Source organism: Pelophylax lessonae (assembly GCF_965119305.1).
Source record: "Pelophylax lessonae genome assembly, chromosome: 1".
NCBI classification, from domain to species: domain Eukaryota; kingdom Metazoa; phylum Chordata; class Amphibia; order Anura; family Ranidae; genus Pelophylax; species Pelophylax lessonae.
In genome coordinates, this window is record NC_138768.1 from 25,012,947 (window position 1) to 25,037,661 (window position 24,715).

The following is a 24,715-nucleotide window of genomic DNA, read 5'->3' on the forward strand; positions in this document are numbered from 1 at the left end:
GAAGCATGTGACCATGTTTTTATAAGTTTGAGAGCCCCAGCGCGCTGCGTCATTCTGCTGTAGTTTAGGGACAGAGCACACATCATACGTGCTGGCTGCTGATTAGGGACAGACAGTGATTCTGTGAAAAATTTTGTCCGAAAAGAATGCAGGGTCAGGTCGGAGTGCAGGCAGGGAGAGTTATTAGAGCATTTTAGGGTGAGGCTGGAAATTAGGCAGGGTCAGTCTTCTACATCGATTTTGCTGTGTGGGGGGTGGTGCGGTGAATGATCTTATCGAGCATATTAGGGACAGGCTGGAGATTAGGCAGGGTCAGTGTTCTACAATGATTTTGCTGTGTGGGGGGTGGTGCCGTGAACAATCTTTTTGCCCTCACTTGAGCTCACTGAGGAGGAGGGAGAAAAAAATCTATTTTTATCAGTCTGTTGTGTGTAGTGTTCAGCTATATTTCACTACAGATTGCTGTTCTAATCTGCTATTAAAAATAAATTTAAAGGGGAATTTTTTTAAGAGCACTTGCCATGCTCTTAACTACATTTTGCTGCCATTTGCAGCACTCTAGCCCTTTCCATTGGTGTTTTAGAGCCATTTTAGTGCCTGAAAGTTCGGGTCCCCATTGACTTTAACGGGGTTCGGTGTCCGGGTAAAGTTCGGAAAAAGTCCGGGACGCGGACCCGGACCTTTTTTTCAAGTTCAGCCGAACCCGCCGAACACGGACATCCAGGTGTCCGCTCAACTCTATTCCTGGCAAACTCTGCCCAGGGTAGCAGATCAACCCAATTATCCTGATGGTCAGATATATAGCAGTGGAGGAATTGCTCCAGGGCTTGGTTGGAATGCTCAGCGGTATCATTGAACTGCGGATGGTAGGTCAAGGAGAAGGAGAGTCGAATATCACACTGGGAGCAAAAGGATCGCCAGAATCTAGAGCTAAACTGACTCCAGAGATGTATAGTAACTAAGTAGAACTACTTCACTACTGTACTTAAGTACCGAAAGGCGGTATCTGTACTTTCCTAGAGTATAATTTTTTTCTCCTACTTCCACTTTTACTTCACTACATTTTTTCAATGATTTCAATACTTCTACTCGGATATTTTTTTTTTTGTGCTGCATAGTTACTCGTTACAATTATAAAAATTACCACTGCCAGAACAGTAGATGGCAGGTTTCATGAAGTTCAAAAAAATGTGTATAATGTCATGTGTAAATCAGCGCATACGAAAATAAATGCTACTGTATGTATAAATAAAATGGTCTACATATCTGCTGTTAAGGGGAAAGAGAACCTCCCCCAACCAAGCAGAGTCACAAGCGTACATAGACCTTTTTTCTGGTAAGAGGCTGATTTTGCTTTTTTGACTGGAAGTTGAGAGCACAAGTTTTGCAGTTTTGTTTCACTGGAAGAGTCTATTTGGATATTATTTTGCACTTACCTTCATCCGCCGGGTAAAGGGGAAATCCACAAGGTGGTGGGAGTCTGCACCTATTTGGAATAGGTCCTGTTTGATTCCTGCACCTTTGAAAATATATTCATCTTGTTTTGTCACAAAAACTACTTGTAATACTTAAGTACAAAAAATGTTGAATACTTTAGTACTTCTACTCCAGTCACTTTTTGATAGCGCACTTCCACTTCTACTCAAGTCACGTTTTGATCGAGCACTTGTACTTTTACTCAAGTATGGGTTTCGAGTACTTTATACAAGTGTGACTGACTCCCACGGTCCAAGACAATCTCCTTAGGCGACCCGTGTAAACAGAAGACCTCCCTGGCAAAAACTGAAGCAAACTCCTGAGAAGTAGGCATCCTCCTAAATGGAACACAGTGGCATATTTTGAAGAATTAGTCCACAATAGTGATGAGCTGAACATACCCCTGTTCGGTTCGCACAGAACACTGCGAACATCGGCAAAGTTCGCCAAACTCAAACTCTCGAAGTCTACAGGATTCGAACTTCTAAAGTCAAAAGAACTCATTTTAAAGAGGAAGTAAACCCTCCTCTACAACTTGTACCTATAGGTAAGCCTATAATAAGGATTACCTATAGGTACTGTAAATATCTCCTAAACATGTACCGTTTAGGAGATATTTACCTTAGAAGCATCCAGTGACGTCACTGGCGCAGGCGCACTGAAGGAACGGCCGCTCGTGCCGTTCATTCAGAACTCCGTGCCGTGACTGTCGGCTCCCGCGCGCGTGCGCGGGAGTGACGTCACCGCGCCTCCGGCCAATCAGATGGCCGGATGCCGCGATCCCGGAAGACGGGCGACTAGACATGTCGCCCGTCATCCAGCTAAGCGGACGGCACGGCGGGGGCTCGTTCTAAGGTAAGTATTTCATAATGAGCTAGTATGCATCGCATACTAGCTCATTATGTGTTTCTCTTGCAGGGTAAGTAAGAAAAAAGAAAATAAAAAAAGAGTTTACAACCTCTTTAAAACCTTAAATGCAAGTTTTTCCCCCAAAAAAGGGTATGGGGACCTGGGTAATGCCCTAGAGAACATATATCAATGAAAAAAATGTTTTTTTTAAAGGAGCAGAAATTTTAATTGACATTTAACCACTTCAATACAGGGCACTTTCACCCCCTTCCTGCCCAGACCAATTTTCAGCTTTTAGCGCTGTTGCATTTTGAATAACAATTGCGCGGTCATGCAACACTGTACCTAAACCAAATTTATGTCATTTCCCCCCCCCCCACAAATAGAGCTTTCTTTTGGTGGTATTTGATCACCGCAAGGTTTTTCCTTTTTTGCTAAACAAATAAAAAAAAGACCAAAAAGTTTGAAAAAAAAAGTTTTTTTGTTTATGTTATACAATTTTGTAAATAAATAAGTTTTTTCCTGCACTGATGAGCACTGATGAGACTGCACTGACAGGTACTGATGAGGAGACACTGATCGGGTGGCATTGATGGGTGGCACTGATAGGCGGCACTGATAAGCACTGATATGTGGCACTGATAGGTAGCACTGATATGCAGAATTGGTGGGCACTGATAGGGGGCACTGCTGGGCACTGATATGCAGCATTGATGGGCACTGATAGGTGGCGCTGATGGGCACTGATAGGTGACACTGATGGGCACTAATGGACACTGATAGGCGGCACTGGTGGGCACTGATAGGCGGCACTGATGGGAGGTACTGATGGGAACTAATGGGCACTGATAGGCGGCACTGGTGGACAATAATGGGCACTGGTGGGCAGTACTGATAGATGGCAATGATGGACACTTGTGGGCAGCACTGATGGGGAGGGCACTGGCAGGCAGCACTGATGGGGAGGGCAATGGGGGGGCTCCCTGGGGTCATGGGTGGGCATCCCTGAGGTCATGGGTGGGCATCCCTGGTGGTTCTAGTGGCACCCACCCCCCGAGGGTCTTCACTGGTAATCAATGATCTGAGTACCAGTGCCGACCCCCCCCCCCCCCGTCAGAGGAGCTGATCAACAGCTCTTCCTGTTTACTATGTGACAGCCGTTATTGGACACGGCTGGTCACATGGTAAAGAGCTTACGTCAGTAGGCTCTTTACCGAGATTGGAGATGCAGGGAGTCAGTGTGACACCTCGCATCACCAATCTCTGCTCTGTGTGCCCCCGGGGGCGCGCAGAGCGCATTATCCTGCCGCCGTCATATGACATCCGGTCAGGATAATGCAACCACATTCCCGCCGTCATTCTGCTATAGGGCGGGCGGGATGTGGTTAAAGTGAAACAATAAATATGAAAAATTCCTTTAAATACTGTGCCGGGGGGGGGGTCCCCGCAATGTGCCTGTAAAGTTTTGGATCTGTAGCTTGGATAGTTCTTTCTACAGCAAAAAAAATTTCTTAAGGAAAAAATGTAATTTAAACTTGCATTTAAACTAACCCTAACCCTAACTCTAACCCTAACCCTAACCCTAACTTAGGGTTAGGGTTAACCATGTAAAACATCAGTTTGATTAGCGTTAGGGTTAACCATGTAGAACATCAGTTTGATTAGGGTTAGGGTTAAGGCTACTAACCCTAACCCTTAGGCTTAGGGTTAACCCTAACCTTAACTCTAACCTAACACTAACCCTAGATCCAACCCGAACCCTAACCATAACTGTAACTATAACCCTAAGCCTAACCCTTAACTTAGGGTTAGGGTTAGAGTTGGGGTTAGGGTTAACCATGTAAAGCATGTAGAACATCAGTTTGATTAGGGTTAGGGTTAGAGTTAGGGTTAGGGTTAACCATTTAGAACATCAGTTTGATTAGGGTTAGGGTTAAGGTTCCTAACTAGAGTTGAGCGGACACCTGGATGTCCGTGTTCGGCGGGTTGGGCCGAACTTTAAAAAAAAGTCCGGGTCCGTGTCCCGGACTTTTGCCGAACTTTTCCCGGACACCGAACCCCATTGAAGTCAATGGGGACCCGAAATTTCAGGCACTAAAATGGCTCTAAAACACCAATGGAAAGGGCTAGAGTGTAATGTATCGGGGCCATGTACATGTAGGCAAACACATGCATGTGTATTTAAACTTTGGGGTGCACACCCTAATGCAATAGGCTGCGCACACCTATGGGCGGTGTAGGTGGAAGCGGCAGTGGAGGAGAACCAGGGCCGGATTAAGAGCATCATGGGCTTGGTGCTGAGGATTTTGAAGGGCCTTAAGGGCCGTGCCTTGGCATGCACCCAGAGGAGGAAGGGTGCAGCCATGCATGCCTAATTCAACATGGGATGCTGTCTCTGAAGTCCATAAACACATTCATGCATCGGCAACTGTATCTCCTTGTCCGGCCTTCGTGCTGTGTGGGGAGGTTCTGAGGGAGCTGCCTGGGGAAGCGAGCATAGAAGCCAGACTTCTGTGTTTACAAGTGACAGAAGAGCGGTAACAGTGAATATGGCCAACCCGGGGCCTATATAAATGTAGGGGCCTGGAGCTGCAGCTCCAATAGCCCCTACGTTAATCTGGCCCTGAGGAGGATGAGGTAGCCAACACTGCTTCTTTTCACAAATTTTAAATGAGGGTACACCCCAAAAGAGTGAGAGAGAGCAAAAATAGAACAATGGCTGGGTAAGGTCGGTATCCATCGCTATTCTGCACAAGGTACGGAAAAGTCCCGTGGGATCCATGCCTGGTTCATTTTAATGAACGTGAGCTTGTCCACATTGTCTCTGGACAGGCGGCTGCGCTTGTCTGTGATAACGCCCCCAGCCGTGCTAAATACCCGTTCAGATAATACACTGGCTGCAGGGCACGCCAGCACCTCCAAGGCGTAAAGGGCAAGCTCAGGCCATGTGCCCAACTTGGAGACCCAGAAGTTGAAGGGGGCAGACCCCTCATTCAGTACATGTAGGCGTGTGCACACATACTGCTCCACCATGTTGGTGAAATGCTGCCTCCTGCTAAGACGTTCCATATGAGCTGCTGGTGCTGCTGTTTGTTGTGGCATGCTGACAAAGCTTTTCCACATTTCGCCCATGCTAACCCTGCCTTCTGAGGTGCTGGCGGTGCCCTGGTTGCGTTGGCGACCTCTTCCTCCTCCTCCTCTGCCTTGTGCTTCCACTGTGGCCTCGCTGTCAGGTGGGAATGCCAGCAGCATCGCGTCTACCAGAGTGCGCTTGTACTCGCGCATCTTGCGATCGCGCTCCAGTGAGTGAATTAAGGACAGTACGTTGTCCTTGTAACGGGGATCCAGCAGCGTGGCCATCCAGTAATCAGCACAAGTTAGAATGTGGGCAACTCGGCGGTCGTTGTGGAGACACTGCAGCATGTAATCGCTCATGTGTGCCAGGCTGCCCAGAGGCAACGAAAGGCTGTCCTCTGTGGGAGGTGTAACGTCCGTGTCCTCTGTATCCCCCCAGCCACGCACCAGTGATGGCCATGAGCTGGCCTGGGTGCCACCCTGCTGTGAACATGGTTCCATCTCCTCCTCCAGCTCCTCCTCCTCATCCTCCTCATCCTCCAGAACTGTGCCCCTGCTGGACAATTGTGTCCCTGGCGTTTGTGTGTGCAGTAACCCATCCCTCGGAGCCCCTTGCGAATGACTGCCCTGAAAGCCTTGGAAATGTTACCTCTTCATCCTCCTCCTCCTCATCCTGTGCCACATCCTCTTCCATCATCGCCCGAATTGTTTTTTGAAGGAGGCATAGAAGTGGGATAGTTAAGCTGAGAACGGTGTCATTGGCACTGGCCATGTTGGTGGAGTACTCAAAACAGCGCAACAAGGCACACAGGTCTCGCATGGAGGCCCAGTTATTGGTGGTGAAGTGGTGCTGTTCTGCAGAGCGACTCACGCGTGCGTGCTGCAGCTGAAACTCCACTATGGCCTGCTGCTGCTCGCACAGTCTTTCCAGCATGTGCAAGGTGGAGTTCCACCTTGTGGGCACGTCACATATGAGGCGGTGAGCGGGAAGGCTGAAGTTACGCTGCAGCGCTGACAGGCGAGCAGCAGCAGGGTGAGAATGCCGAAAGTGCGCACAGACGGCCCGCACTTTCTGCAGCAGCTCTGACATATCAGGGTAGTTTTTAAGGAACCTCTGCACCACCAAATTCAGCACATGCGCCAAGCAAGGGATGTGCGTCAAACCGGTTAGGCCCAGAGCTGCTATGAGATTTCGCCCGTTATCGCACACCACCAGGCCGGGCTTGAGGCTCGCTGACAGCAACCACTCATTTGTCTGCTGTTCCATGCTCCTCCACAACTCCTGCGCGGTGTGTGGTTTTTCCCCCAAACAGGCAAGTTTTAAAACTGCCTGCTGTCGTTTACCCCTGGCCGTGCTGAAGTTGGTGGTGAAGGTGTTACGCTGTCCGGATGAGGAGGCGGTAGAGGATGAGGAAGCGGAGTAGGAGGAGTTAGGAACAGGAGGCAAACTGAAGCGCCCTGCAATCCTCGGTGGTGGAAGGACATGCGCCAAATTGCTATCCGCCTAAGGCCCATCCGCCACTGCATTTACCCAGTGTGCCGTTAGGGAGATATAACGCCCCTGACCGTGCTTACTGGTCCACGTATCGGTAGTAAGGTGGACCTTGCCACAGATGGCGTTGCTCAGTGCACACCTGATTTTTTCCCCCACTTGGTTGTGCAGGGAAGGGATGGCTTGCCTGGAAAAGTAGTGGTGGCTGGGCACGACGTACTGTGGGACAGCCACCGACATAAAGTTTTTAAAACTGTGCGTCTCCGCCAGACGGAATGACAGCATTTCAAAGGCCAAGAATTTTGAAATGCTGGCATTCAGGGCCAGGTATCGCGGGTGGGTAGGGGGGTACTTCCTCTTCCTCTCAAGTGTTTGGGAGATGGAAAGCTGAACGCTTCCATGGGACATTGTGGAGATGGTTGGTGACCCAGGTGGTGGTGTTGCTGACAGATCCTCTGTTTGCGGGGTGGCAGGTGCCAGTATCACTACAGATGTGGCTGGAGCGGCCAAGACTGCAGCAGAAGAGGAAGCAGGATGAGCCAGAGACGTTTCTTGGTTTTGAAGGTGTCTACTCCACTGCAGCTCGTGCTTTGCACTTAGATGCCTGATCATGCAGGTTGTGCTCAGGTTGAGAAGGTTTATGCCTCGCTTCAGGCTCTGATTGCACAGGGTGCAAACCACTCGTGTCCTGTCATCAGCACATTTTCTAAAGAACTTCCACGCTAGAGAACTCCTTTGAGCTGACTTTGGTGCGCTCGTTCCCTTGCTGCGTTGGGCAGTAGCAGGCGTAGTGTCTAGGGCACGGCCGCTCCGCTTCTGCACCCTGCTCCCTCTTCTGCTGTGCTGGTGGCTCTGTGCGACCACCGCCTCTTCCTCCAAACTACTCAGGTCACCTGCATGACCTTCATTCCATGTGGGGTCGAGGACCTCATCGTCCTCCACATCATCTTCCACCCAGTCTTCACCCCTGCCCTCCTTGTCGGTCTCCACAATTCTGAACGCCGCAGCAGTTGGCACCTGCGCTTCGTCATCATCGGAGACGTGCTGCGATGGTCCTTGCATGTACTCATCTTGAGAAATAAGTGGTTGGGCATCGCTGCACTCAATCTCTTCCACTTCTGGGGCAGGGCTAGGTGGATGGCCCTGGGAAACACTGCTGACAGAGTCCTCAAAAAGAAGAAGAGACTGCTGTATGGCTTGGGGCTCAGACTGCTTGCCTGATTTGCAAGGGGGTGAGGTGAAAGACGGTTGGACATCAGCTGCAGGTGCCAACTCTGACCTTTCTGCAGTAGACTGGGTGGGAGACAATGTGAAGGAACTGGAGGCACTGTCAGCAGCAAACCAATCTACTATTGCCTCTCTGTGTTCTGGCCTCATCACTTCTAGAGGCGTATGATGCCCTACTAAATACTGATGCAGGTTCTGTCGCCTACTAACACTTGAGGAAGGTGTTTCACTTGTGCGTGTAGCTGGCACAGATCGACCACGTCCTCTCCTTGCAACAGGAGCTCTACCAGCAGCACCACGACCCAGGCCACGGCCCCTATTTGACGGTCTCCTCATATTTCTGCAATTTAAGATCTTGCCCTAGAAAGGTGTTTATTGAATAGCGGAACAAAACAACAACAGTATCGCACGGGTGTATCTCACAGTCAAATATGCAAACTATGCCTCAATTTAATGTTTTTTTACCCCAAAAGGGTGTATATTGAATAGCGAAATAGGATAAAAAACAGTGTGTCTCACACGTACAAACACAGACTAGGCCCCGATTAAAATTTTTTGTACCCTAAAGGGAGGATGAGGAAGAGGAGTAGGAGGAGTTGGGAACAGGAGGCAAACTGAAGCGCCCTGCAATCCTTGGTGGTGGAAGGAGATGCGCCAAACAAATTTAAAAGGTGTATCTCACACGTACCGATACAGACTATGCCGTAATTTAATTTTTTTACACTCCAAAAGGGTGTATATTGAATAGCAGAATAGGAAAAATTTTATAATATAGTGTATCTCACACGTACAAACACAGACTAGGCCCCGATTACAATTTTTGGTACCCTAAAGGCAGGATGAGGAAGAGGAGTAGGAGGAGTTGGGAACAGGAGGCAAACTGAAGCGGCCTGCAATCCTTGGCGGGGGAAGGAGATGCGCCAAACAAATTTAAAAGGTGTATCTCACACGTACCGATACAGACTATGCCGTAATTTATTTTTTTACACTCCAAAAGGGTGTATCTTGAATAGCGGAATAGGAAAAATTTTATAATACAGTGTATCTCACATGTACAAACACAGACTAGGCCCCTATTACAATTTTTTGTACCCTAAAGGCAGGATGAGGAAGAGGAGTAGGAGGAGTTGGGAACAGGAGGCAAACTGAAGCGCCCTGCAATCCTCGGCGGTAGAAGGAGATGCGCCAAACAAATTTAAAAAGGTGTATCTCACATGTACCGATACAGACTATCTCGCAATTTAATTTTTTACACTCAAACAGGGTGTTTATTGAATAGCGGAATAGGACAAATTTTACAAAACGGTGTATCTCACACGTACAAACACAAACTAGGCCCCGATTACAATTTTTTCGACCCTAAAGGCAGGATGAGGAGTAGGAGGAGTTCGGAACAGGCAGGAGGCAGACTGAAGCACCCTCAAATCCTCGGCAGTATGAGATCCGCCCAAAAAATTGGAAAGGTGTATCTCACACGTACCAACACAGACTATCACGCAATTTAATTGTTTATACCCAAAGGTTTTGATTAAATAGCGGAATAGAAAATATGATCAAAAAAAGTGTATTTATCTCACACGTACAAAACCACACTAGGCCCCAATTGCTATTGTTTGTACCCCTAAAGGCAGGATGAGTAGTAGGAGGAGTTTGGAACAGACAGCACCCTCAAATCTTCAGAAGTATGAGATGAACCCCAAAAACTTGGAAAGGTGGATCTCACACGTACTAACACAGACTATCCCGCAATTTAACTGTTCCCCAAAGGTTTTTATTGAATAGCGGAATAGAAAATATGATCAAAAAAAGTGTATGTATCTCACACGCACAAAACCACACTAGGCCCCAATTGCTATTGTTTGTACCCCTAAAGGCAGGATGAGGAGTAGGATTAGTTTGGAACAGGCAGCACCCTCAAATCTTCAGAAGTATGAGATGAACCCCAAAAACTTGGAAAGGTGGATCTCACACGTACTAACACAGACTATCCCGCAATTTAACTGTTCCCCAAAGGTTTTTATTGAATAGCGGAATAGAAAATATGATCAAAAAAAGTGTATGTATCTCACACGTACAAAACCACACTAGGCCCCAATTGCTATTGTTTGTACCCCTAAAAGGCTGAATGAGGAGTAGGAGGAGTGTGGAACAGGCAGCACCCTCAAATCTTCAGAAGTATGAGATGAACCCCAAGATTGGCTGCCTTCTGGGGACGTAACCTGGGCGCAGGGCACAGCGCTTGGACACCCCCACTTCGTGGATTCCTGGCTGTGATTGGTCCAGTCTCCAGCCTGGACCAATCATCATCCAGGACATCCGACGTCGCTGACGTCGCGTGCGTCATTCTCACTGGAGTGGACGGACGATGGAGTCGGGTGGACGGACGGGAGTCGTGGCGGCACCGGAGAGGAGACCATCGGATGACCCAGACGACCGGACCAGTCACCTCACCAGGCCTCAGCAGCAGTGTCTCGAGGAGCGGAGGTCATCTGGAAGAGAAGAACCAGTCAGTCGGGACTCGGTCACCACCGGTAAGTGAGTCCTCCCTGTCCTGTCAGTCTCTGCAATCATTGGGGTACAAGTGGCTGAGGAATTGGTGTAGGAAGGAGGGGTTTGGGTTCCTGGAGAACTGGGCTGACTTCTCAGTCGGCTACCAGCTCTTTAGTAAGGATGGGCTGCACCTTAATGGGGACGGTACAGCTCTTTTGGGGAGAAAGATGGCCACCAAGTTGGAGGGGCTTTTAAACTAGGAGACGGGGGGGAGGGCTCAGAAGTAGAATCAGTCAGGAGGGAGCAGAGGACTGAAGGCAGTTGTAGGGTCAGCAGCGACAGTAGGTCCACAACGCCAATCGGTAGGTCTGTGCGGGAAAACCTCAGACCAAACAGGAATAAACATAACCACCAATTGCGCTCAACTTCCGTAAAACTAAGAGGGGTATATGCTAATGCCAGGAGCCTAGCTAATAAAATGGATGAGTTGGAAATGTTAGTACATGAGGAGGACATAGACCTTGTGGGAATAACAGAGACTTGGTTCGACCCCTCACATGACTGGCTGGCCAATATCCAAGGGTATTCGGTGTACCGGAAGGACAGGGTAGGAAAAAGAGGGGGAGGGGTATGTCTCTATGTCAAGAACAATATAAAGGTGATAGAAAGGAGTGACATTACGGATGGGATGAGCATGGAGTTAGAATCTGTGTGTGTTGAACTCCATAGGGAAGGAGAAAAGGGGAAAGTAATTGTGGGGGTTTGCTATAGGCCACCTAACCAAGGGGAGGAGGTAGAGCTGGAATTTTTAGCACTAATGAGTAAAGTGGCAAAATTGGGATCAGTCATCATATTGGGGGACTTCAATTATCATGACATTGACTGGGAAGAGGGGACTGCACACTCACAGAAGGCCCGTCTATTCACAGAAACCTTACTGGATAATTACATGTCACAGTTGGTGGATTCTCCGACTAGAGAAAATGCAGTCCTGGATCTATTGATCACTAATGACCCAGACATAATCTCGGAGGTAGTAGTTCAGGACAACCTGGGCTCTAGCGATCACAGGATGATCACATTTAGTATAAATAACAATATAACAAGGCAAGTGGGGAACATAAGAACCCTAAACTTCAGAAGGGCAAACTTTCCAAAATTGTACTCATTGATGGAAAGGGTAAACTGGGACCAAACCCTGGGATCCCTGACCACAGAGGAAAAATGGGAATGCTTTAGGAACATATTAGGCAAAGGCATCTTGCAGTGCATTCCTATGGGAAATAAATTTAGAAGAGACAAAGCCAAACCTGGCTGGCTAAACCGTAACGTTAAAAAACGTATTAGGGAAAAAAAAATGGCCTTCAAGAAATATAAATCAGAGGGCACTGTATTGGCTTTCGAGCAATACAAGGAGGCAAATAAGAAAAGTAAAGACGAAATCAAAATGGCTAAAATCAACTTTGAGAGACAAATAGCGGAGGATAGTAAAAAAAACCCAAAGAAATTCTTTAAATATATCAACAGCAAAAAAACTAGGGCAGAGCATATTGCACACATAATTAGCGATGATGGAGGGATGGTTACAGAGGACACTGAAAAAGCAACCTTGCTGAATGCTTTTTTCTCGTTAGTCTTTACACAGGAAACGGAGGGGTACACTGACCATGACTGTATGGTTAGTAGTAATACACAGGATTTGCCACTATGGCTAACAGAGGGTGAAATCAGGGAAAGGCTGGATAAACTTAACACAAACAAATCACCAGGCCCGGATGGCGTACATCTGAGAGTACTCAAGGAACTCAGTAAGGTTATATCCAGACCACTGTTCCTGATCTTTGCTGACAGTATTAGGACAGGAGATGTACCAGGGGATTGGAAGAAAGCTAACGTGATTCTGATATTCAAAAAGGGCCAGAGGCATATCCCGGGAAATTATAGGCCTGTCAGTTTGACATCAATAGTATGTAAACTTCTGGAGGGGATGATAAGGGACTATATCGTAGAGTTTGCTAAAGACAACAACATCATCAGCAGTAATCAGCACGGGTTTACAAATGGGCGTTCTTGTCAAACCAATCTCTTAGCATTCTACGAGGAGGTGAGCTGTGAGCTAGATAGGGGGAGACCAGTGGATGTGGTGTACTTGGATTTCGCTAAGGCGTTTGATACAGTTCCCCACAAGCGCTTAATTTATAAAATAAGGTCTGCAGGTATCGAAAGCAGGGTTTGCTCTTGGATACGGAATTGGCTGAAAGGGCGTGTCCAAAGGGTGGTAATAAACAGCGCATACTCAGACTGGTCTGAGGTTGTAAGCGGGGTGCCCCAGGGCTCAGTCCTGGGACCAACCTTGTTCAATTTATTCATAAACAGCATTGAGGACGGGATCAGTAGTGCGTTATCAGTTTTTGCAGATGACACAAAATTGGCCAGGGCAATAACTGCACAGCATGAAGCAGATATCCTACAGAATGACCTGGACAAAATTACAGAGTGGGCAACGACATGGCAAATGAGGTTTAACGTGGAGAAGTGTAAGGTTTTGCACTTGGGGACTAAAAACATAAAAACACAATACACGTTAGGAGGGGAACCCTTGGGGGAATCAAAAATGGAGAAGGATCTGGGAGTCTTGGTTGATGATAGATTAGGCAACAGCATGCAATGTCAAGCGGCAGCTGCCAAAGCCAGCAGAATATTAGCATGCATAAAGAAAGGGATGTATTCCAGAGATAAGACTATAATCCTTCCACTTTATAAAACTCTGGTCCGACCGCATCTGGAGTATTCTTTCCAGTTCTGGTCGCCAGTCCTCAGGAGGGATGTGTTGGAGCTGGAGAGAGTCCAGAGAAGGGCAACTAAACTAATTAGGGGATTGGAGGACCTTGACTATGAAGAGCGTCTACAATCGCTTGATTTATTCTCCCTGGAGAAGAGACGTCTGAGGGGGGACATGATAGCAATTTATAAATATCTTAATGGGGATCCCAGCTTAGAAAAAATGCTGTTCATTCGAAGGGATTGCATGAGGACTCGAGGGCATACAATGCGATTAGAGGAGAAGCGTTTTAACCACAGGCAACGTGGGGGGTTCTTTACTGTTAGGGCTACAAGATTGTGGAATTCTCTACCACAAGAGGTGGTTTCTGCGGGTAGTATGGTGGCTTTCAAAAGACTCTTAGACTTACATCTCAAGGATCAGAACATTCAGGGGTATGTGAGATGAGTACAGCCACACACACCTACACAGGTTGAACTGGATGGACTATTGTCTTTATTCAACCTCACCTACTATGTAACTATGTAACTATGTAATGCTGTGGCACTCTGCAATCATTGGGGTACAATGCTGTGGGCACTCTGCAATCATTGGGGTACAATGCTGTGGGCACTCTGCAATCATTGGAGTAAAATGCTGTGGCACTCTGCAATCATTGGGGTACAATTCTGTAGCACTCTGCAATCATTGGGGTACAACTCTGTGGCACTCTGCAATCATTGTGGGTACAATGCTGTGGGCACTCTGCAATCATTGGGGTACAATTCTGTGGCACTCTGCAATCATTGGGGTACAATGCTGTGGGCACTCTGCAATCATTGGGGTACAATGCTGTGGCACTCTGCAATCATTGGGGACAATGCTGTGGCGCTCTGCAGTGATTGGGGACAATGCTGTGGCGCTCTGCAGTGATTGGGGACAATGCTGTGGCGCTCTGCATTGAAAGGGGCTCGCACGCTGAACTCTGCATTGATGGGGGCACGGAACAGTGTTCATTGCATTGAAGGGGGCACAGCACAGTTGCATTGAAGGGGGCACGCACGCTGAACTCTGCATTGTGGGGGCACAGCACAGTGTTCATTGCATTGAAGGGGGCACAGCACAGTGTTTATTGCATTGAAGGGGTCACAGCACAGTGTTTATTGCATTGAAGGGGTCACAGCACATTGTTCATTGCATTGACGGGGTCACAGCACAGTGTTTATTGCATTGAAGGGGTCACAGCACAGTGTTTATTGCATTGAAGGGTCACAGCACAGTGTTGCATTGAAGGGGTCACAGCACATTGTTCATTGCATTGAAGGGGGCACAGCACAGTGTTTATTGCATTGAAGGGGGCACAGCACAGTGTTCATTGCATTGAAGGGGGCACGAACGCTGATCTCTGCATTGAAGGGGGCATGCACGCTGATCTCTGCATTAAAGGGGACACGCACGCTGGTCTCTGCATTGAAAGGGGGCATGTACGCTGGTCTCTGTATTGAAAGGGGGCATATACCATCTCCTGTACCATGTCCTGTGACATGCCTATACCATATCTGTGCCATGCCTATACCATATCTGTGCCATGCTTATACCATCTCCTGTACCATCACCTATGCCATGATTATACCATCACCTGTGCCATGCCTGTACCATGACTTCAAAGTCACGCAATTTTTTACTACGTTTTTTGGCGCGAAGCAATACCTATTACATTTTTCTTTTTGCGCCCCCCCCCCCCAAAAAAATTTTGAGAACCAGCCGCCACTGGATAAGACAGAATAGGAGCTGAAGGAAAAGCAGACTTGAGGGCCTCTAAAGCTTGGATGGCAGCAGGCGTCCACTTCTGGGAAGCGCTGCCCTTCTTGGTCAGGTCTGAAATAGGCTTGGCCTAGGAGGAAAAGTTCCTGATAAATTTTTGATAGTAGTTGCCAAACCCAAGGAAACGCTGAATGGAACGGAGACCAGTAGGGCGAGACCTTTGAAGAATGGTCGAAACCTTCTGAGGGTCCATGGAGAACCCTTCAGCAGATATGATGTAGCCCAAGAAGGCAACCTGAGACAGGTGGCATTCACATTTCTCAAGCCTACAGAAAAGCTCATTCTCACGTAACCTGACATCGTAGTCTGACAACGTAGTCTGACATCCAGGTAGCGTGATTCAATGGAGTCCGAGTAAATCAAGATGTCATCCAGATAGACTACCACGCATTGCTGCAACATATCACAAAAGACATAATTGATGAACTACTGGAAGACAGCGGGCGCATTGCACAAGCCAAAGGGCATAACTAGATATTTGTAATGACCGGTTCTGGTAATAAACGCAGTTTCTCACTTGTCGCCCTTCTTGATCCTTACAAGGTTATATGCCGCTCTTAGGTCAAACTTGGAAAAGATTGTTCCTCACTTGAGGAGGCCAAACAATTCAGTTATCAAGGAAACTGGGTATGCATTCTTGACTGTGATGTGATTGAGGTCCCTATAATCAATGTAAGGTTTCAACTCACCCTCCTTCTTTACGAAGAAAAAACCAGCACCTACTGGAGAAGTGAACTTGCGCATTTGCCCTCCGGGCTAGCATATCTGCAACGTACTCCTCCATGGCCTTATTCTCCACAACCAAGAGAGGATAAACCCTGCCACAAGGGGGAATGGCATCAGGTTGCAAGTCTATGGCACAATTACACGAACGATGAGGAGGAAAAGTAGCAGTGCGCACCTTGTCAAGTACATCTTGATATTCACGATATTCAGTAGTCAACACTGAATCCGAGGAGATACAAAGTACCTTAACAGGCTCATGGATACAAACAGCGCAACACTGTGGAGACCAAGAGAGGATCTTGACCGACTGCCAATCATAGGTTGGATTGTGTTTCTGAAGCCAAGGGTACCCCAAAACAACAGAGTAGTGCGGGGATGAAATAACCTGGAAACAGGTTGACTCCCTATGAATAGCCCCTATTGACATCTCAACCAGAACAGTCTTGTGGGTAACCTATGCCGGTTGCAGGGGTCTGCCATCAATCTCCACAATAACTAGTGGAGAAACATGAGGCTGCAAGGGTATGGAATTCACAGCAGCATACATACTTTCAATAAAATAACCGCCAGCACCGGAGTCTACCAATGCCTAACCACCAATGAGTAACCACCAAACCTGCTGCCCAGGAGAGGATAACTGTGATTAGCGGTTTATCTTTACGGGAACCCTGAAAGGACCTTAGGTGCGAGCATTCCTGGACATGTCGGACAAGATTTCAAGAAATGCCCACCAAGACCACAACACAGGCACCGGCCCTTCCTCTACCTAAACACCCCCTCAGCCTTGGAAAGGCTGGGAAGTGGAGCAATTACAAGTACCAATCTCCCTGTATGGTTCTCCATTAAGCAGCTGAGAGCTGCAGGAGGAGGTGGAGGAGAAGCAGCTTTCATCTACTTCATGGAGAACCCTACAGGGAGATTGGTACTTGTAATTGCCCCATTCCCCCACCATGTTGATCACTCCAGACTGTCAGATTTCCCCCCTGCTGTGGGTATTTCCTGTGCATTTTGGCACAGTCTCCCTGTAGGTGATAGCTGTGGGAAAGTGTGAACAGGGCAAATCATTGTTTTCTGTATACCCTTACAGGAAGCTGCATTTTTTTTAATGCAAAAAAAATGCAGCTCTCTGCTATAGTGTGAACAGGCCCTACGACTGCATAAATTATTAAAACATATATCTTATTTAACCACTAAGACCAGGGCTATTTTTGGCACTTGGTGTTTACAAGCAAAAATCATGTTTTTTTGCTAGAACACTACTTAGAACCCGCAAACATTATATATATATAGATTATATATATGGAGATTGTTGCAATATTTTTTATCACACAGTATTTGCGCAGCAGTCTTCCAAACGCAATTTTTTTTGGAAAAAATTCACTTTTTTTATTTAAAAAATAAGAAAACAGTAAATGTAGCCCAATTTTTTTTCCATAATGTGAAAGATTACGCAGAGTATATAGATACCCAACATGTCATGCTTCAAAATTGCGCACGCTCACAGAAAGGCGACAAACTTTGGTACTTAAAAATCCCCATAGGCGACACTAAACAATTTTTACAGGTTACCAGCTTAGAGTTACAGAGGAGGTCTAGGGCTCAAATGATTGCCTCACATGTGTGGTTTGAACACTGTTTACATATGTGTGCGGTACTTCCGTATGCATTCACTTCTGCGCGCGAGCTAACGGGGACAGGGCTCTTTAATTTTTTTCCTATTTAATATTGTTTATTTTTACACAGTTTTTAAAAGAAAATTTGATCATTTTTATTCCTATTACAAGAAATGTAAATATCTCTTGTAATAGAAATAAGCATGAGAGGACCTCTTTATTGTGAGATTTGGGGTCAAAAGACCTCACACCTCACAAGTACACTAAAAAAGGAAAAAAAAAAATGTTGAAAAAAAAATCGGCCCTTTAAACCGGTTGCTAGGCAATGACGTTTGACGTTACTCCGGTCCTCCAAGACCATAGAGTTGAGTGAGGGCCATCTTGACCTTACTCGACTTCCTGTCTCAGAGGATCCGGGACCGGGTCGGCGGGCCCGGTAAGAGGGGGAAATGTCCGGGACGCGGTGGGAGGGGGGGCACCTTTTCTGCCGCACCGTAAGGGTAATCCCGTGGCGAATCCACCGCTGGGACCACGCTTATCAAAAAGCCGGTTGCCTGACGTTTTTAAAAATACCAGGGTTATGGCAGCTATCTGCTGCCATAACCCCGGTATTTAGCGTCAAATGACCGGCATAAAACTGCGGCGGGTGGTCGGTAAGTGGTTAACCATTTGAGCCTTTATTTGTCTCAGTGCAGTTCTCAGCAGCTCTTGCAGGTCCCAGTGGTGGTGCAAGAAGAAACCATTGGCTGTCTGTGACAGAGAGCATCCAGCGCTAAGCCCAGGGGCTAACATATCAAACTCCTGGGCTGCAAAAGCAAAAAGTAAACTGAATGCGTCTACTATTTTCTAATTTTCTATTATTTATACCCAAGGAAAGAAATGTTTTTTTGCTAAAAAGAACAAAGAAAGACCGGACATTTTTTAAGGGTTTTTTTCTTTGTTTCTGTTATAACATTTTGCAAATAAATGATCTTCATAAATTTAGGTCAAAATGTATTCTGCTACATTTCTTTGGTGAAAATAACCCAAATCATGGTCATGTAAAAACCTCAAAAATTTCTGGAATCAAGTATTCTGCCTTATAGCTTCAATCACTGGTATCTTGACGCAACCTTCACCACTGCTAGCCGTCTTGAACCTAGGTATCGACAATTTCCCACTAAACTATCATTCAATTGTCGTCACCCATATTCTTATAGCGTCTAAACTAGTTATCAGCAGACACTGGAAACGGGATGTGGTCCCCAATTTATCTAAGGTTTATCTGTTAACCTTACCTATGAATATGAGAGAGCACTTTATCTACATTCTAGCTGGAAAAGGTTTGACAATAGATGGAAACCATGGGCCCTGTACATCTCCACTTCTTCCCTCTCTTAATATTGACTGTTTACTCTCAATGTACTTTGCTCTTGATGTGCTCTGCTTGTACTTTGTACTTAGTTACTTTGTTACTTTGTTATACCTTGTTAAATACCAATACAAATCTATTAGGCTTGGTTCACATTAAGGCGACACGACTCCTTACTACTTAGGGGGCGACTTGTGCATTACCATGCACCACGACTTCGGAGGGACTTGAAGGGACTTCACATAATGGAAGTCTATGCCAGTCGCTCCGAGGTCGCCCCGAAGTAGTACAGGACCCTTTTTCTAAGTCGGAGAGACTTGTGCCGCTTCTATTAGAACGGGTCCTGTAGCGGTCAATGGACCACGAGGGAGCACGACTTGTCAGGCTGACATATCGCCTGACAAGTCGCGCTAGTGTGGACCGGCTCTAAAAGTAAAAAACCCAAATCAGTGTTTATTATTTAGTATGTAGGAGAATCCACAAAATATGGTATATGCTGTACAGTATCTACAAATTGACCAATCCTGATGTACTCACATTCTCATTTCTTGAGGCCTGAAAACAACAAAACAGTATAAATACCCCCAAATGACCCCTAGACAGTCCAAGGTATTTAGAAAGAGGCATAGCACGTTGTAATTATTTGTTACAATTTAAAAAAAAAATAAAGAAATACAATACAATACAAAAAAAGTCACAATTTGTTATGCATACTGTCACCAGTATCATATAACTGGTGTAGTGGTGATCAGGGACACTGACTGGTGACAGTATGTAAAAAAAAAAAAAAAAAATGGTAACGATTTTGTATATTTAATCTTTTTTTTTTTTTTTTAAACACCCTGTGATCAGAGCAATACAGTATCCCCATAGTGTGAGAGATTAGCTCGGTGGCAGGTGTGGATGCCCCCTTGGGGGGTTCGTTACACAGGGAGATAGCTGAGAAGTGGTTGAAAACAACAGTCTATGGTTTATTCTTGCAGTTTTCTTCACACAAGTGCAAGCATCAAAAACAGCATAATTCAATAACAAACAAAAAATAAAATAAACCCTTGCCACTGTGGGCGGCTACCTTACACACAGGAACCTACCTAGGGAGTCTGTCCCCAACCTACTGCTGGGCAGACACTGCTGATCCTACAGCAGACACTCAATAGTCCGTTTATTTTCTCTTCACACAGAAAATGTCCATTTGTTTCTCTTCACACAGAAACAATCCATGACCTCACCTTGAGAAGTCTTCAGCTGACTGTATCCTACAGCAGACAATCCATAGTCCCATAGTCCATTTATTTTCTCTTCACACAGAAAATGTCCATTTGTTTCTCTCCATGAGAAGTCTTCAGTCTCACCGCTCTCCTCAGCGCACATCGCTTCAGGAGGCATTCCTCTGACTGCTCCCCTATCCTCACACCACACAGCTTCAGGAGGCAGCAATCACTAGTCATCCTCTTGATAACTTATAGAGGCCTTAAAGAGGTTGTAAACCCTCTTGTATAACTTTTACCTATAGGTAAGCCTATATTAAGGCTTACCTATAGGTGCTATAAATATCTCCCAAACTAGCACCGTTTAGGAGATATTTACAGCGCAAACTGCCGATGATGTCATCGGCGCAGGCGCTCTGAGGGAACGGCCACCCGTGCCGTTCCTTCAGAGCTCAGTGCCGTGAACGGCGGCTCCCGCGCGCATGCGCGGGAGTGATGTAATCGCGCCTCCGGCCAATCAGATGGCCGGAGGACGCGAACCCGGAAGCGGGACGGCAGGACATGTCGCCGTCCTGTCGCTGAGGTGGCGGCACGGCGGGGGCTTCGTTTTAAGGTAAGTACTGCATAATGAGCTAGTATGCGATGCATACTAGCTCATTATGCCTTTCTCTTTACAGGGCTTTTTTTTTCTCGGATTTTTTTTTTGAGTTTACTTCCTCTTTAATTGACTCATTCTGAATAGCTGAAGGTTTTTCAACTTCCTTATACCTTCCTAGCTACCTCTGCAGCCAACACCCTATAGTAATTGGTGAATTTTCTAAACCAGGTGGAAATGTATCTCCTATCTGTGACAACATCCACAGATTTGCCCAGAGATGTATAGTAACGAAGTAGAACTACTTAAGTACTGTACTTAAGTACCGAAAGGCGGTATCTGTACTTTCCTAGAGTAGAATTTTTTTCTCTTACTTCTACTTTTACTTCACTACATTTTTTCGATGATTTCAATACTTCTACTCAAGTATTTTTTTTTTGTGCTGCATAGTTACTCGTTACTTTTAAAAAAATTACCACTGCCAGAACAGTAGATGGCAGGTTGCATAAAGCTCAAAAAAATGCGTATAATGTCATTTGTAAATCAGCGCATACGAAAATAAAGGCTGTGTATAATAAAAGCTGCTATACCAAATCTTTCCAATAAAAAGAAAATATGAAACAAACAAATAAATGGTGCTACAGCGCTTAAAGTGCATCAAGAAACTACTAACAAACACAGGTTAATCATTTGAATAAATCATTTGAAATAATAAAAAACAATATGATGTTCAAACTTTTGACTTCTTTCTTTAATAACTACATAACACAGTACTTCTACTTCTACTTTCAGTACTTGAGTAGAAATTTTTTTTCAAAACTACTGGTACTTTTTACTTTTAGTACTTAAGTAGCAAATTTTTTGAAAAAACTACTTGCAATACTTAAGTAAAAAAAATGTTGAATACTTTAGTACTTCTACTTAAGTAACTTTTTCTGCGAGCACTTCCACTTCTACTCAAGTCACTTTTTGATTGAGCACTTGTACTTTTACTCAAGTAGAAATTTTGAGTACTTTATACAAGTCTGGATTTGCCTTACTTCCTGTCACAATAGTAACACTGTACTACTGTGGGGAAGTCATCAGAATTTTTTTTTTACTCCTTATGATTGCTTATATCATTGAATTCCATTTGTATAAGCAACAATTTTTGCTGAATTAAACTGGTTCATTCAGTGGCTTTTATTGTGATTAGCTGTGATTGGCCAAAGCTAATCACATGAAATAACATGATTAGACAGGCTGTGATTGGCCCTGTCTGTATCATGTGATCATTGTGACCAATCACAGCTAGCAACACAATTGTATACAATGGATGGCATGAAAGGAAGCCATTCATTGTTTACAATTGTCATGTGATCTGCTGTGATTTGTCACAGCGATTACATGGTACTGGCAGCAGGCCATACAGCCATCAGCCATTAGCTGTGTCTGGTGGACACATCCGGTGACAGATCTTGCTGCTGCGTGGGCCCACAGCCACATGAGGCACATTCTGGGGGAACCTCATATGACGTCCTCTCAGAACAACATTGCTCGCGTCCGGCCGTCATTTTTCTATACGCCGGGCAGGAAGGTGTTAATATTACCACTTGCCAATGGGCAGTCTGTACATATAGGTGTTTAGCTGTGTGATATTATCTATCTATCTATCTATCTATCTATCTATCTATCTATCTATCTATCTATCTATCTATCTATCTATCTATCTATCTATCTATCTATCTATCTATCTATCTATCTATCTATCTGTCATGAATTAATGTTTTTAAAATGTAAATATTGTATATTTAGGTAATTTATTATTTATTATTTATTTTATTTTTTCACATTTATATTATGTTTAAATGTGTTATTGGTTATATTTTATTTACCTCTCCCACAATGCACTGATGGAAATCCCATTGCTAGCTGTGAGACAACACAAGATAATTTATTTTCTCAGACCCTTTTCTGACCCTGACCCTCATTGTGTTTGTATTGTTCTTCCTGCAGACAGTGAAAACTGCATGAAATGTCCTGATGATGAATGGCCAAATGAGAAGAAGGATCGGTGTGTTCCAAGAGTGGTGGAATTTCTCTCCTACACTGATGATCCCATTGTTGCAGTATTTTCAGCTGTCTCCATTCTCTGTTGTCTTCTGACTGGTTTAATATTGGGAATATTTATACATTACAAGGACACCCCCATTGTTAAAGCTAATAACCGGAACCAGAGCTATCTTCTCCTGGTCTCCATCATGCTGAGCTTCCTCTGTGTCTTCTTGTTCCTCGGCCATCCAGTAGATGTGACCTGCATGCTGCGTGTCACCTCTTTTGGTGTCATCTTCTCAGTTGCCGTCTCTTCTCTACTTGCCAAAAGTATCATGGTGTGTATTGCTTTTAAAGCCACCAAACCTGGGAGTCCCTGGAGGAAATGGATGGGAACCAAACTGCCCAATGTTATCATTTGTGTCTTCTCATTGGTTCAAGCCATAATCTGTATCACTTGGTTGTCTATTTCTCCCCCCTTCCAGGATTGGGACACTCACTCTTATCAGGGGAAGATCATCGTTCAGTGTAATGAGGGTTCAGTTATCGGCTTCTACTCTGTCCTGGGATATATGGGGCTTCTGGCAGCTGTGAGTTTCATTATCGCTTTTTTAGCCAGGACATTACCGGACAGTTTTAATGAGGCCAAGTACATCACCTTCAGCATGCTGGTGTTCTGCAGTGTCTGGATTGCCATGATCCCGGCCTATCTGAGCACCAGAGGGAAATACATGGTGGCTGTGGAGGTTTTTGCTATAATGGCATCAAGTTCTGGACTTCTTGGCTGTATATTTTTCCCAAAATGTTACATAATTCTGTTCAGACCTGACCTGAATACAAAAACATTTATCCACTAACATGTATGGAGTAACATTGGGTTACCAGTAGTTATAGCATTATCTCTATTATTGTTAATTGTAGTATTTTGCTAGCGTATTGAGAATGAACACTGTTATATTTAAACATTTATTACTTACCTCTCCTTTGTAAAGTGAGTTTAATTTTTTCTCTGGACACCGCTGGTATCAGACACTTTGGGTTTGGTGGAAACCTTGTCCCTTGCTGGGTGTAGTGGTTCCTCCCACTAGCCGTTACATCATTACAGAACAATGTTATCACTTAGTGAGTAGAAACCACAGTGACCAGAGGAGGACAAAGTATCCAAAACATCCTAAAGTGTCAGATAGCAGAGACACCCATCACTCTTCAAGAGAGGGAAGATTTCACTCACCATCTTCCCCAAAGATAAATATTAAACATGTTCTTCTATAAACTGATTGTAATGTATTTTTAGTGTCAGGGTCACTTTAATTATAATGACTGAAGATGTATCCGGCTATAAAAATAAATACATTTTGTTGGTGTATTTAAAAAACATTTTAATATTAGTTAAAGCTGTTGAGATCATGTCCTCAATAAGTTCACATTATAAGTGATAAGTTGCCTTCATTTTAACCACTTTATCGCTGAGTACCGTAGTACTACTACGGCAAAGTGGCTCGTTATCGTCTGACGACCTACATCGTCAGACACTCCCCCTCCGGAGGCCCGCTCCCGCTGTTTTCAGTCACAGCGGGAGTCGGGCCAGGGGAGGAGCAGCGGCGATCGCCGCCGCTCTTCCCCGATCGTCGGGGATCTAGTGTGGAGATCCGCCAGCCTGTGTAAACACAAGTGGGCGGATCTCCTAAGTGACAGGCAGGGTCAGATTTCAGGGTTCAGCATAGCTGAACCCTGGATCTGTCCTTGTGTCACACAGTCACCTCCCCCCCCCACACGTCAGTAAGCACCAGGCATACTTTAACCCCTCCCTCTCCAATAAAATTGACCCCTTCCCTGCCAGTGTCATTTTTACAGTAACAGTGCATATATATAGCACTGATTACTGCAGCAATGTCACAAAAGTGTCAAAAATGTCAGTCAAGGGTCCGATCTGTCCGCCGCAATGTCGCAGTCCCGCAAAAAAAATCGCAGATCGCCGCCATTACGCGTTAAAAAAA

At 45.5% G+C, this 24,715-nt stretch overlaps 1 protein-coding gene across 1 annotated transcript in view; it reads left to right on the plus strand.

Moving 5' to 3' along the window:
* Nucleotides 1–23,937, plus strand: part of LOC309545093 (vomeronasal type-2 receptor 26-like) — a 427,741-nt gene extending 403,804 nt beyond the window's left edge. The window contains exon 4 of the mRNA XM_082244227.1: nt 22,683–23,937. Coding sequence (XP_082100353.1) covers nt 22,683–23,575 — 893 coding nt within the window. The 3' untranslated portion in view covers nt 23,576–23,937. The remainder of the gene's footprint in view (nt 1–22,682) is intronic.
* Nucleotides 23,938–24,715: the final 778 nt, after the last annotated feature.